The sequence below is a fragment of the Pelodiscus sinensis genome, chromosome 1, assembly GCF_049634645.1.
Source record: "Pelodiscus sinensis isolate JC-2024 chromosome 1, ASM4963464v1, whole genome shotgun sequence".
NCBI lineage: Eukaryota > Metazoa > Chordata > Testudines > Trionychidae > Pelodiscus > Pelodiscus sinensis.
In genome coordinates, this window is record NC_134711.1 from 29,185,757 (window position 1) to 29,198,022 (window position 12,266).

The following is a 12,266-nucleotide window of genomic DNA, read 5'->3' on the forward strand; positions in this document are numbered from 1 at the left end:
CAACCCAGCAGCACCCCAGCTGCTCTGCCCCAGGCGTCCTGATTCAGCCGCTGCTGAAACTAACCAGCAGTGGCTGACTCAGGACGCCTGGGGCAGAGCAGCTGGGGTGCTGCCGGATTGATCCAGCAGCGCCCAGAGCGGCGCTACAGGACCAACCGGCAGTGCCCCAGCTGCTGTACCACAGGCGTCCGGAGCAAAGCCGTGGAGCACGGGGGCAGCGGGACAGCCCAGACGCGCTGTGGCTGTCCTGATGCCCTCGGGCTCCTTGGCTTTGCTCCCCCTCTCCCTGGTCTGCAGACCAGGGGGACGGGGAGCAAAGCCGCGGAATACGCGGGCAGCGGACAGCCCAGACGTGTCTGGGCTGTCCGCGTGCTCCTTGGCTTTGCTCTGCTTTGCTCCCCGTCTCCCTGGTCTGCTGGAGACCAGGGAGACGGCCCCGTTTGTAACTGTGGATCCGACATAAGTCGGATCCGCGTAACTCGGGGATTGCCTGTATTGTAGTTCATGAGTAAGTAAAGCAATTCCTTCTTGTCTTAAAAAGAGTTCTGTTTGTGAAGTTAGTGCTTACAACAAAAGCTGGAATGAGAGCTCAGGAAAACAGAGACACTTTTCTATAGAAACAGACTAATTTGCTTCAGTTCTAACCTGAGGAAGCCATCTGTAGGACAGTCTCTATGTCCAATTCCGTCCTTAGGCTCTCTGCTCAGAACACCTCAGGGTGATGCCAAATGTAACGGTAACAAGAAGATGTTCTACAAGCATATTAGTAACAAGAGGAAGACCAAGGACAGGGTAGGCCCATTGCTCAGTGAAGAGGGAGAAATAATAACAGGAAACTTGGAAAAAGCAGAGGTGCTTAATGACTCAGTTTCGGTTTTTGTCAAGAAGATGGATGGCGACGGGATGCCTAACATAGTGAATGCTAGTGGAAATGGGGTTGGTTTAGAATTAAGTTAAAAATTACTTAGAAAAGTTTGATGTTTGCAAGTCACCAGAGCCTGATGAAATGCATCCTAGAATACTCAAGGAGCTGATAGAGGAGGTATCTGAGCCTTTAGCTATCATCTTTGATAAATCATGGAAGTCGGGAGATATTCCAGAAAATTGGAAAAGGGCAAATATAGTGTCCATCTATAAAAAGGGAAATAACAACAACCCAGGAAACTACAGAGCAGTCAGTTTAACTTCTGTGCCAGGAAAGATATTAGAGCAAGTAATTAAAGAATCCATCTGCAAATATCTGGAAGAAAATAAGGTGATAGGTAACAGACAGATGGATTTGTAAAGAACAAATCATGACAAACCAATCTGATAGCTTTCTTTGATTGGATAACAAGTCTTGTGGATAAGAGAGAAACGGTGGACCTGGTATACCTAGACTTTAGTTAGGCATTTGACATGGTCTCGCATGACTTTATCAATAAACTAGGGAACTACAACATAGACGGGGCTACTGTAAGGTAGGTGCATAACTGGCTGGATAACCATTCTCAGCAAGTAGTTATTAACGGTTCACAATCACGCTGGAAGGGCATAGTGTTTTGTAGGGGTCTGTTTTGGGACTGGTTCTGTTCAATATCTTTATCAACAATTTAGATGATATAAAAGAGTGTGCTTATTACGTTTGCAGATGATTCCTAGATGGGAGGGGTTGCAAGTGCTTTGGAGCAGTGTTTCTCATCAGTGGTATGAGTATACTTAGGGGTACCTGAGAGAATTCTGCGGGGTATATCAACACAACTGAAAATTGGAGAAAACTGAATTTTTGTTTTAAGTTTTACAGCGTTGTATTATTTTTGTACTTTTACACCCAAAAATTTCATCACCTGCCCAGTTATGATTAAGTTGTTTAAACAAATGTGTTGCAATGGTAGAAAAAAAATGGTGTGTCTGAAAACTGTAGGTCCTGGGGGTACTTATAATAGTTTTAAAGGGGTACTTAATAAAAAAAAAAGGGTGAGAAACACTGCTTTGGAGGATAGGGTCAAAATTCAAAATGATCTGGACAAACTAGAGAAATGGTCTGAGGTAAACTGAATGAAGTTTAATAAGGACAAATGCAAAGTACTCCACTTAGGAAGAAACAATCAGTTTCACACATACAGAATGGGAAGTGATTGTCTAGGTTGTGCTGCTGAAAGAGATCTAGGGGTCATAGTGGATGACAAATGTGACACTGTTGCAAAAAAACCAAACATGATTCTGGGATGTATTAAGAAGAGTGTTGTGAACAAGACATGAGAAGTCATCATTTTGCTCTACTCTGTGCTGATTAGGCTCCAATTGGAGTACAGGCAGTCCCCGGGTTACGTACAAGATAGGGACTGTAGGTTTGTTCTTAAGTTGAATCTGTATGTAAGTCGGAACTGGCGTCAGCCGCTGCTGAAACTGATCAGTTTCAACCGCGGCTGATTCTGGATGCCAGTTCTGACTTACATACAGATTCAACTTAAGAACCCCAGGCATCCCCAAGTCAGCTGCTGCTGAAACTGATCAGCGGCTGATTCCAGGAAGCCTGGGGCAGAGCAACTCTGCCTCGGGCTTCCTGTAGTCAGCCGCTGGTCAGTTTCAGCAGCGGCTGACTTGGGGACGCATGGGGCAGAGCAGCTGGGGTGCTGCTGGGTTGCTCCAGTAGCGCGGAGGAGCCGCGCTACTGGAGCAACCCAGCAGCACCCCAGCTGCTCTGCCCCAGGCGACCTGATTCAGCCGCTGCTGAAACTGACCAGCAGCGGCTGAACCAGGACGCCTGGGGCAGAGCAGCTGGGGTGCTGCCCGGTTGGTCCGGAGCGGCGCTGCGGGACCAACCCAGTAGCCCCCAGCTGCTCTACCCAAGGGGTAGGCAAGAAAAGCCTGGTCTGCTGGGGGGGGGGGGCACTAGCTGCACCCCCTCCCCCAGCAGACCAGGGAGACGGGGGTGGCGGGACCGCCCAAGTCCTCCACGGCTTTGCTCCGTCTCCCTTGTCTGCTGACCTGGGAGACCCGGAGCAAAGCCGCAGAGCACGCGGGCAGCGGGACAGTTCAGGTGCACCGCGGCTGTCCTACTGCTGGCGTGCTCTGAGGCTTTGCTCCCCATCTCCCTGGTCTGCTGGTCAGACCAGGGAGACGGGGAGCAAAGACGTGGAGCACGCCCGCAGCAGGACAGCCCAAGTGCGCCCGGGCTGTCCCGCTGCGGGCGTGCTCCAAGGCTTTGCTCTCCCTCTCCCTGCAGACCAGGGAGACAGGGAGCAAAGCCGCGGAGCACGCCCTCAGGGGGACAGTTCAAGCGCGCCCGGGCTGTCCCGCTGCGGGTGTGCTCCGCGGCTTTGCTCCTGTCCCCCTGGTCTGCTGGGGGGGTCCAGCAAAGCCGCTGGACCCCCCCAGCAGACCAGGGAGACCGGCAGAAGCTTTTCTCGCCCCGGAGGACAAGGGTGGCGACCCGCCGCCCGTGAGCTCCGGGGCGAGAAAAGCCCCGTTCGTAAGTGCGGATCCGACATAAGTCGGATCTGCGTAAGTCGGGGACTGCCTGTATTGTGTCCAGGTCTGGGCACCATATTTCAAGAAAGATGTGGATAAACTGGGGAAGGTCCAGAGAAGAGCAACAAGAATGATTAGAGGTCTAAAGAACATGACCTATGAAGGAAGACTGAAAGAACTGGGCTTGTTTAGTTTAGAAAAGAAGACTGAGGGGGACATGATAACAGTTTTCAAGTATATAAAAGAGTGTATAAGGAAGAGGGAGAAAAATTGTTCTCCTTGGTCTCTGATGATAGGACAAGGGAGGTTTAGGTTGGACATCAGGAAAAACTTTCTGCATAAATTATGTAAGGGGGTTGTAGAATCTCCATCACTGGAAATATTTAACAGGAGGTTAGACAGACACCCATCAGGGATGATCTAGACGGTTCTTGGTCCTGTTGTAAAGTCAGGGGACTGGACTCGAACACTCGACGTCCCTTCCAGTCTTAGTGTTCTATGATTCTATGTAGATTTTGACATCTGTCCATGAAGAAATTGTTGAGACCATCAGCTTATTTCATGTAAAGCACTGCAACATTATTCATTCTTAAAGATGCAGAAACTTATCCCAGAGACGCATTTGACAGATATTATAAGGGACATAACTACTACACATTATATTATTTGGGAGGCAGGAAGATAGTAATCGCAATGGCTTTAGGTCCTGATTCAAGAACGCATTTAAGCATGATAGTCTCATTCACTTATATGAGAATATTTGTGCACATAGTCCAATACATGCATAAATACTTTACTGAAAGGGGGCTTAATGCTTTGATGAAAAAGCACTGAGTAGTGTAGAGGGAAGGTAGCTGCCTTCATCACCACCCTTTTTAAACCTTGGCCCAAAGCCAATACTGACATCTGGTACAGGTCTTAAAGTCTATGAAAATTCATCTGTGGCTGTTTTGCAAAGGGATTTTGGATCTGTTTCCTCTGAAATATGGAACTGAGACAGGATTGCCTCCTCTCCCTCTCACTGTGATTGCCTCTTGCACCACATCCTTTAGCAGTGACCATCCAGAAAGAATTAGCCATAAATGATTAAAGAACCATAAAATATTTTATATAGCTGTAATTCTGCACAGACTCAGTGCTCAGCACTCAATCCTGTCATGGAGAGGGTAGGGGTTGCGGGAGGGCTTTAATCACAATTTGGCCAAACATCTGGCCCTAAGATTACCGTAAAAGTTACTCCACTTTCCAAATCCCATCCTGTAATCCCCTATTAAATGAAGGGGGGCAGTTTTGACTTGCTCATGCACCCCGTTCAACTTTTATTGAAATCAATGATAAAAGGGTGTGTCAGCTCAGAGTAGGACTGAGCCCATAGAATTTACTACAAGTGGCACAGAACCTTAAAATTTCTCAGTTCTATTCAGTAATATTTGGCTGCCATGACATCTACGGAACCCTCCAGCCCAGCCCACAAAACCTCTCTGTGCACTGTGCTCCTTTCCACTTGTGCAATGGAACCGCACTGGTTGTAATTTATATTCAGAACCTCAAACAATATTTTGATGTTATTTCAAAAATACATTGACTCCACTTGTTTAGAAAGTATGGGAAAGGATTCAGAGTTACTTGTTCTTAGTCCTAATTTGCTTAATACATTGAAATGAGATTAAAGTCCATGAAAACAACAAATTTACTTACAGGTCCTCAGAGCAAAACTAAATGAAATACATAGGTGTGAGATTCAGTCCTCTGAGCTCATAAGTTGAATGAGAGGCAGAGTCAGTGGGGATCAGGCTAACTGACATATTCAGAAACTATGTTTGCTTTGGTGGCTGGGCATAATGGTCAGCAGAGCCAGAGGAAGAATTAGGGTCAGTATCCCAGCTGCAGAACACACAGAAAGATGCATTTCCTGAACATGTGAGCTCTAACACCCTGTGAAATCATACAAGACATATAGTGGCTATTAATGAAACCTTCCCCTATTTTGAGTCATCATCATGGGTGGCAGGTGTAATAGGCCAGAGAAGGCATTGCCTTCCTAGCACTGCCATACAACTGGGCCATGGTGTCTCCCCTTCCCTAAGAATCCCATGGCCTTCTCCACCCCGAAGGTCATTCCTGCTCACCGTGTCCCTCCTCCTGGGGACAAGGGATTAATGCAGAAAGCTGGTGGACTGCCGCTGGGGCTGGCAGTTAAGTGGGGAGGACTTAAGGGCTCAGATGCTCTGGGGGCCAGGGAGCAACTCAGTCTGGTGCTGGGAGGTTGGCAGCGGCTTGGCTCAACGTGGCTGGGATAGGCAGGCCAGGGCTCCTTTGGAATGCAGGCCCCTTGGGGATTTTCCTTTTACTGTGGGGAAGGAGACTTTGGGGCACTGGCATGCACGGGCAGGGCTTTGGGCAGAAGGGTCAGAGCTGGTAGGCTTGCCCCCCACCCCAAGTGGGGATTCACCCACTGCCTGTGGTCTTTGTGTTGCTTATTATTGCAATAAATCTGCAGATAGTCACCTTCTGGCGGACATTTCGTTTTAGTTATAAGAATGGGCTAAATAAGAATCCAGTTTAACAAGAGAACAGCTGCCTTCAGAGAAAGGTCTTTTCTAGGTAGTTCCATGGCCCAGTTTCCATGATGTCAATGGAAGTAATATTCAATAAGGGTTTGGGCCTAAAATGATAGATTCCTTTCCCAAAAGGGCCACACCCTATCATAGTTCCTCACTGGGATCATCCATCCCATGTTGAAACCAATGAGAGATTTGAGTGTGGAAAAGTGTCACTATTGAGCCCATGAAGTACAATGGGATAAATTCATTCAGTACAGGAGAGTTCTATCTATGGATAAAGAGCGAGACAGTGAAAATATGGATATAAAAAGAGACTTTCCAAGTTCTAATTCAGTCCTAGGCATCCGAGAGCCACCTCTTCAATGGTTACATAAAATCAGAAATTAAAAGAAGCTCACGAAGCTCAATAATAACAAAGTGCTGCTCTATGGAGCATGAAACTCTAACAATATGCTACTGTACTTAATGAGTTGCTTATTAATCTCCACCTTCTAATCAACACAAAGCTTTACCTTTCTTACTGATCACTGGCGAGATTTTAAATGTAAGCGAGTACTAAATTTTAACAGATTTATAAGACAAATGTTAGTTAGCACCACCCAGATGATATCTGTCAATCTGAGACTATGACACGCAACATAAACTTAGTTTTAACAAAAAAAATTATTTCCATATTCCACAGATCAATGTCTAAGCAGAAAACTGTGGGCTCGATTATTTTAAATTACATAATTATTCTATAGAGAAAAGCTTAATGTGTTTAAAATCCAGGTGAGAAGCACTATTGAACATTTCACAAAAATCACAAATTAAATTGAAAACCTTTCGTACAAATCTGTGACACATTATTCAATGTACTTCCTAATCAATGAGTGATGCCTTTTTTTTATTTTTGGCTTTTCAGCACTGGAGGCCTACTTTCCTTACCTGTTATAATAGCGGGAATCCCCCAACCGACGACATAATAGAACCTCATATGTCCAAAATTGATGTTCCTCACTTCAGTCAGCATACGGTAGATGTGGAGCTGTTCCACAAACATCCAGGCAAAGGTGCTCATGTAGAAGTAGTGCAGGAGGATGGCTATCACAGTGCACACAAACTGGGAAAGGAAAAAGAACACTGAATTACAGCTGCTCCTGCTGAACCAACCCTTGCAACAAACACAAAACTGAATGTTCACTAGATGGATTCAAGTCTTTGAAAAAAAAAAAAAAGATAAATTGCTTTAATTCTTTTGCCATAGTTTTAAGAACTTTAGAAAAGTTATTTTATAAGCCTTTATTTTTAGACTGTGACACCTGGATTTGGTATTACTGTTGAGAATGGTATATTTCAGTCTAAAATTCATTCAGTTATTAATCCCCCCACCCGCACTTCTAGGTCTCTTTTCTTAAGTTCATTTCTTTGTGCATATTTGCTTTACATTTGATGGCTTGGGCCAGTCTAACACACTCACCTTAATTTGTCAAGAAAACAACATTTTTTGCAGCAGCAAGGCATGGAGCCTCCACTACTTTTAATAATTTAAGATTCACAAAACCAAGGCAGAAGCCAAGAGGCAAAAGTTTTTTAGCAAGGTTTCTGATTGCCACCACTGACCTTTGGCACCATTTCACACTATAATCATATATACCAGTGGTGGACAAGCTAGGCTAGTCAATAGGCCACATGAGTGGCCCTGCTTCATCTCAGTAACCAAGATGGTCTCCCAGAATAGGGGAGTTTTACAACCGTGCTAACCTAGAATAGCGGGGTGTGCCATTTGAACTATAGCAGCATTGTGACTGAATGCAGAAGGAGCATGTCTCTTAGGCTGTGTCCAGACTCAGGGGTTTTTTCGGGAAAAGTAGCCTTTTTCCGAAAAAACTTCCCCTGCGTCCAGACTCAAGCCGCGTTCTTTCGAAATTAAATCGAAAGAACGCGGCTTTTCTTTCGATGGCGGTAAACCTCATTTCACGAGGAAGAATGCCTTCTTTCGAAAGTTCCTCTTTCGAAAGAAGGCGTTCTTCAATGTAAATAGGGCTTCTTCGAAAGAGAGCATCCAGACTCACTGGATGCTTTCTTTCGAAAAAGCAAGCCGCTTTTTCGAAAGTTCAACGTGCAGTCTAGACGCTCTCTTTCGAAAGAGGCTCTTTCGAAAGTATCTTTCGAAAGAGCCTCTTTCGAAAGAGGCTTGCAGTCTAGACATAGCCTTACAGTCCGTGCTGTGTGCAATAAGCATGCACATCACTTCATGCGCCCTTGATTTACACGTATGTGCCTCTTTAGTAATATCAGTAGAGGATTGGCAATGTAAAAGAACAGTCAAATAGTTGACTACCCGATAATCCTAGGCTGATCTGATAGTCAAGTCAACTACTCGCATTCCCCTTCCCAACTGCTGCCTCTATATCAGAGACAGCAGAAGGGTGGGAGGGAAGCAGGAGCTGGTACTGGGGGGGAGCCAGCATAAAAGCTGGTTCCCCCCAGCACTGTCTCCGCGATGCAAGGGAGTGGACAGGGAAGACAGGGGTGCAGCACCGAAATGTAGCAAGAGCTGCACTTCTGCCTTTGAAATGAAGCAAGAGCTGCAGATAGCTTTTGCTTCATTTCAAAGGCAGAGGCAACTACTCGATTAGCTGATTAATCAAAATTTAACATTCTTAATGTGCAGGGCTTGACGACTGCGGTGAAAACCCACTCGCCAGCCCCCCACCGTGCATGTGCCAGACCCACACTGTGCATGCGCCAGAGCCACACCGTGCATGCGCACGTCGCCAGTGAACTGGGCAACCGGCTGAAATCTACTCACCATGGGCGAGTAGATAAGTAGATTTGTTGAGCCCTGCTAACATGGATGGAAATCACAGAATCATAGAATACTAGGACTGCATGGGACCTCGAGAGGTCATCGAGTCCAGTCCCCTGCCCTCATGGCAGGACCCAGTACTGTCTAGACCATCCCTGATGGACATTTATCTAACCTACTCTTAAATATCTCCAGAGATGGAGATTCCACAACCTCCCTAGGAAATTTATTCCAGTGTTTAACCACCCTGACAGTTAGGAACTTTTTCTTAATGTGCAGCCTAAGCCTCCCTTGCTGCAGTTTAAGCCCATTGCTTCTTGTTCTATCTTCAGGGGCCAATATGAACAATTTTTCTCCCTCCTTCTTGTGATACCCTTTTAGATACCTGAAAACTGCTATCCTGTTCCCTCTCAGTCTTCTTTCCAAACTAAACAAGCCAAATTCTTACAGTCTTCTTTCATAGGTCATATTCTCTAGACCTTTAATCATTCTTGTTGCTCTTCTCTGGACCTTCTCGAATTTCTCCACATCTTTCTTGAAATGTGGTGCCCAGAACTGGACACTATACTCCAACTGAGGCCTAATCAGTGCAGAGTAGAGTGGAAGTATGACTTCTCGTGTCTCGCTCAGAACATACCATTAATGAATCCTAGAATCATGTTTGCTTTTTTTGCAACAGCGTCACACTGTTGACTCATATTTAGCTTGTGGACCACTATGACCCCTAGATTCCTTCCTGCCATGCTCCTTCCTAGACAGTCGCTTCCCATTCAGTATGTGTGAAACTGTTTGTTCCTTCCTAAGTGAAGCACTTTGCATTTGTTCTTATTAAACTTAACCCTGTTTACCTCATACCTTTTCCAGATCATATTGAAATATGACTCTGTCCTCCAAAGCAGTTGCAACCCCTCCCAGCTTGGTATCATCTGCAAACTTAATAAGCATACTCTCTATGCCGAGATCTAAATCGTTGATGAAGATATTGAACAGAACCGGTCCCAAAAGAGGCCCCTGCAGAAACCCATTTGTTATACCTTCCCAGCAGGATTGTACACCATTAATAATTACTCTCTGAGTAGTTAAATCAGCAGATTCTGGCAACCTTGCACGGGCAACAGAAAATAAAATGTCGCGTGGGCCACACATAGAACCCCAATGGACTGCTTGTGGCCCTCAGGCTGCAGATTGCCTACCACTGTAAAGACTGTCTTCCTGACAATGTACATACATACACAATGGCATAGAGCCAGATGGATTCAACAAAGTTCGCTTAGTTACTGCATGAACTCAATCACAGATGGTACTTTAGGGCTTTATGGGGCTGGCTGATCCCTATCTTAACGCCAATCTACAGCTAAAATCTCCTAAAGTATCTACTTAGGTTCTACATATGCTTCATAATCATAGTTTCTGAGAACCTTCTAACAATCTAACCTTCTACAAATGATGGGACTAACATCTGCCATGTGCTGTTCACTCTCTCCCAAACCCTCTCACTCGGGGGAGGGCTGTGTGTACAGTGAATTGTTTTGCTTTGGCAGGGTTTTGGTTTTTTTAATGTATATGCTACTGTGTGTTTATACCAGAGTGGCCTAGTTGAAGAAGTGTGCCTTGCAGAAGATGGAAGGTGGGGAGGCTTCTGAGTTCCTGTCGGAGATCATCTCTCAAGTATTGGGACGGACTCTAAGAAAGCTCTGTCTCTGTTACTAATGAGCTTTACCTGCAGCATACAAAGCTCCACTGTGCCTGGGGAAGGCAGTTACTGACCGCAGTCTTCATCCCAGAGCTTTATGCAATCTATGCACTTGTAAAAGTTAAATTGCACTTCTTTCTGAGGCTCTGTCCGCTCCTTTACTATACATAAGCCTGATAAGTAGAGGGAGGAAAAATACCCCATGCAAGAACCAGCACTAGATTAATGCTAAAGAATGACTTTGCCCGAATGTGAATTTCACTCAAAGGATCTTGGATACCACAGCTATTTTCCAATGGTGTAACAACTGGGGTCTAAGCAGGCCTATCTTATTGGCAGGTTTAATTTTTGGAAGGTGGGTGAAAATGTATAGACTGAATAACAACTCATAATGAATGCTGATAGAAAGGGCCTGGTTAAGTATAAACTAAAAAGGGACCCTGATCTGACCCAATGGTTATACTACAGTCATAGTCTGAAACTAGATAATGATGTACAAAATTGGGATGTTGGTAACTAGGCTAGTTGGTGGAGTAGATAATGAGGGGATGGTTTATTCCGCATATCACACCCTTTTCTGACCCCTTAAAATATTTCAAAGAACAGAAACATGGACTGTTGGGGGATCCCCTTGAGATTAGATCACAGGCCACTGCTTCACTCCTGAAATTCTGCCCATTGCTGGTGAACCTCGAGGATCCTTGGAGACATCCAGCCTCTCAACAAGGCAATGAAGATGCCTGACTATAAGCAGCTATGACCATGGATTGATGCATGTGAGATCCTGCTCTGTCTTCCCCTTCCCTCATATGTTCCTTTCCAATCCACATTATTTTTCTTCTCTCCCCTTCTCTCTCTCAGCTTCTGACCAAATGAGACCAAATCCTTTACATGGCACCAGAATGAGATGAGATGGCCCCAAGAGGGACTCATGAAAGTGCCAAGACTAGCTAGATGAGCTGCTTACCTAGAGCTTCTGTCCATGACCGATCAGCTGCCTTGATCTCATGAATTTACCAAAAGTAGTATTTCCCCCACTTTTACTCTGATATTTTCTCTGTTTGGCCAAAAGTGGGAATAACCACAAAAACCCAGAGCTGAGTTAAAAACATAACAACAGAACTAACCTCTTCCCTACTAAGAAGGGACATTTGATAAAACAAAGCCTGACAGCTTCTGAAAAGTTTTGATTATGACTGGCTTGCATAAATACTCAGTTTTAATTTTAAAATGCTGAATGCTTTGTTTTTGATTCTTTCAATTCTGCACATCACAATCAATACATTTTCAGATCCTGGCATGATTTTTCTAACTTATTTGCGATTGGTCTACTAAGACCTAAGTCTCTGCACTTGGAACCCTGAAACATGCTGGACAGTGACAGAGTCACAGAGTAACACTTCTGACTCTCTCTTTGACCCCTCACATCAAATTCCATCAAATTTAATATACCAAGCACTGCTGAAAGTTTAGCCCTCAACATAAAAAGCTTTTGCTATATTAACAAAGGTGTGGTTCTTTATGCTTCAAGAGGCACATATCAGTGCAAGCTGCAGACTGAAACTCTGCCTTTTTCAGGTAAGGAAAAGGGAAAATAAATCACTGTCTGTCCATCAATAGTCCACGGGGGATTAAAAACCTCTCCCTGAAATGTGATTGTTCGTTTATAGAAACCCATAAAAGCTAGGCCCAGTGCCAGGCCCTCATTATTATTTGTGCCTCAACATTCTTTTTTTAATGTTCATCAGTGCATGACTCGTTAGAC

At 45.0% G+C, this 12,266-nt stretch overlaps 1 protein-coding gene across 4 annotated transcripts in view; it reads right to left on the minus strand.

Annotated features, from left to right (window-relative positions):
- CELSR1 (cadherin EGF LAG seven-pass G-type receptor 1) overlaps positions 1 to 12,266 on the minus strand; it is a 276,769-nt gene that overhangs the window by 21,030 nt on the left and 243,473 nt on the right. For all 4 annotated transcript variants that reach the window (XM_075927708.1, XM_006120414.4, XM_025183254.2 and 1 more), the window contains exon 25: positions 6,945 to 7,119. In XM_075927708.1, coding sequence (XP_075783823.1) covers positions 6,945 to 7,119 — 175 coding nt within the window. The remainder of the gene's footprint in view (positions 1 to 6,944; positions 7,120 to 12,266) is intronic.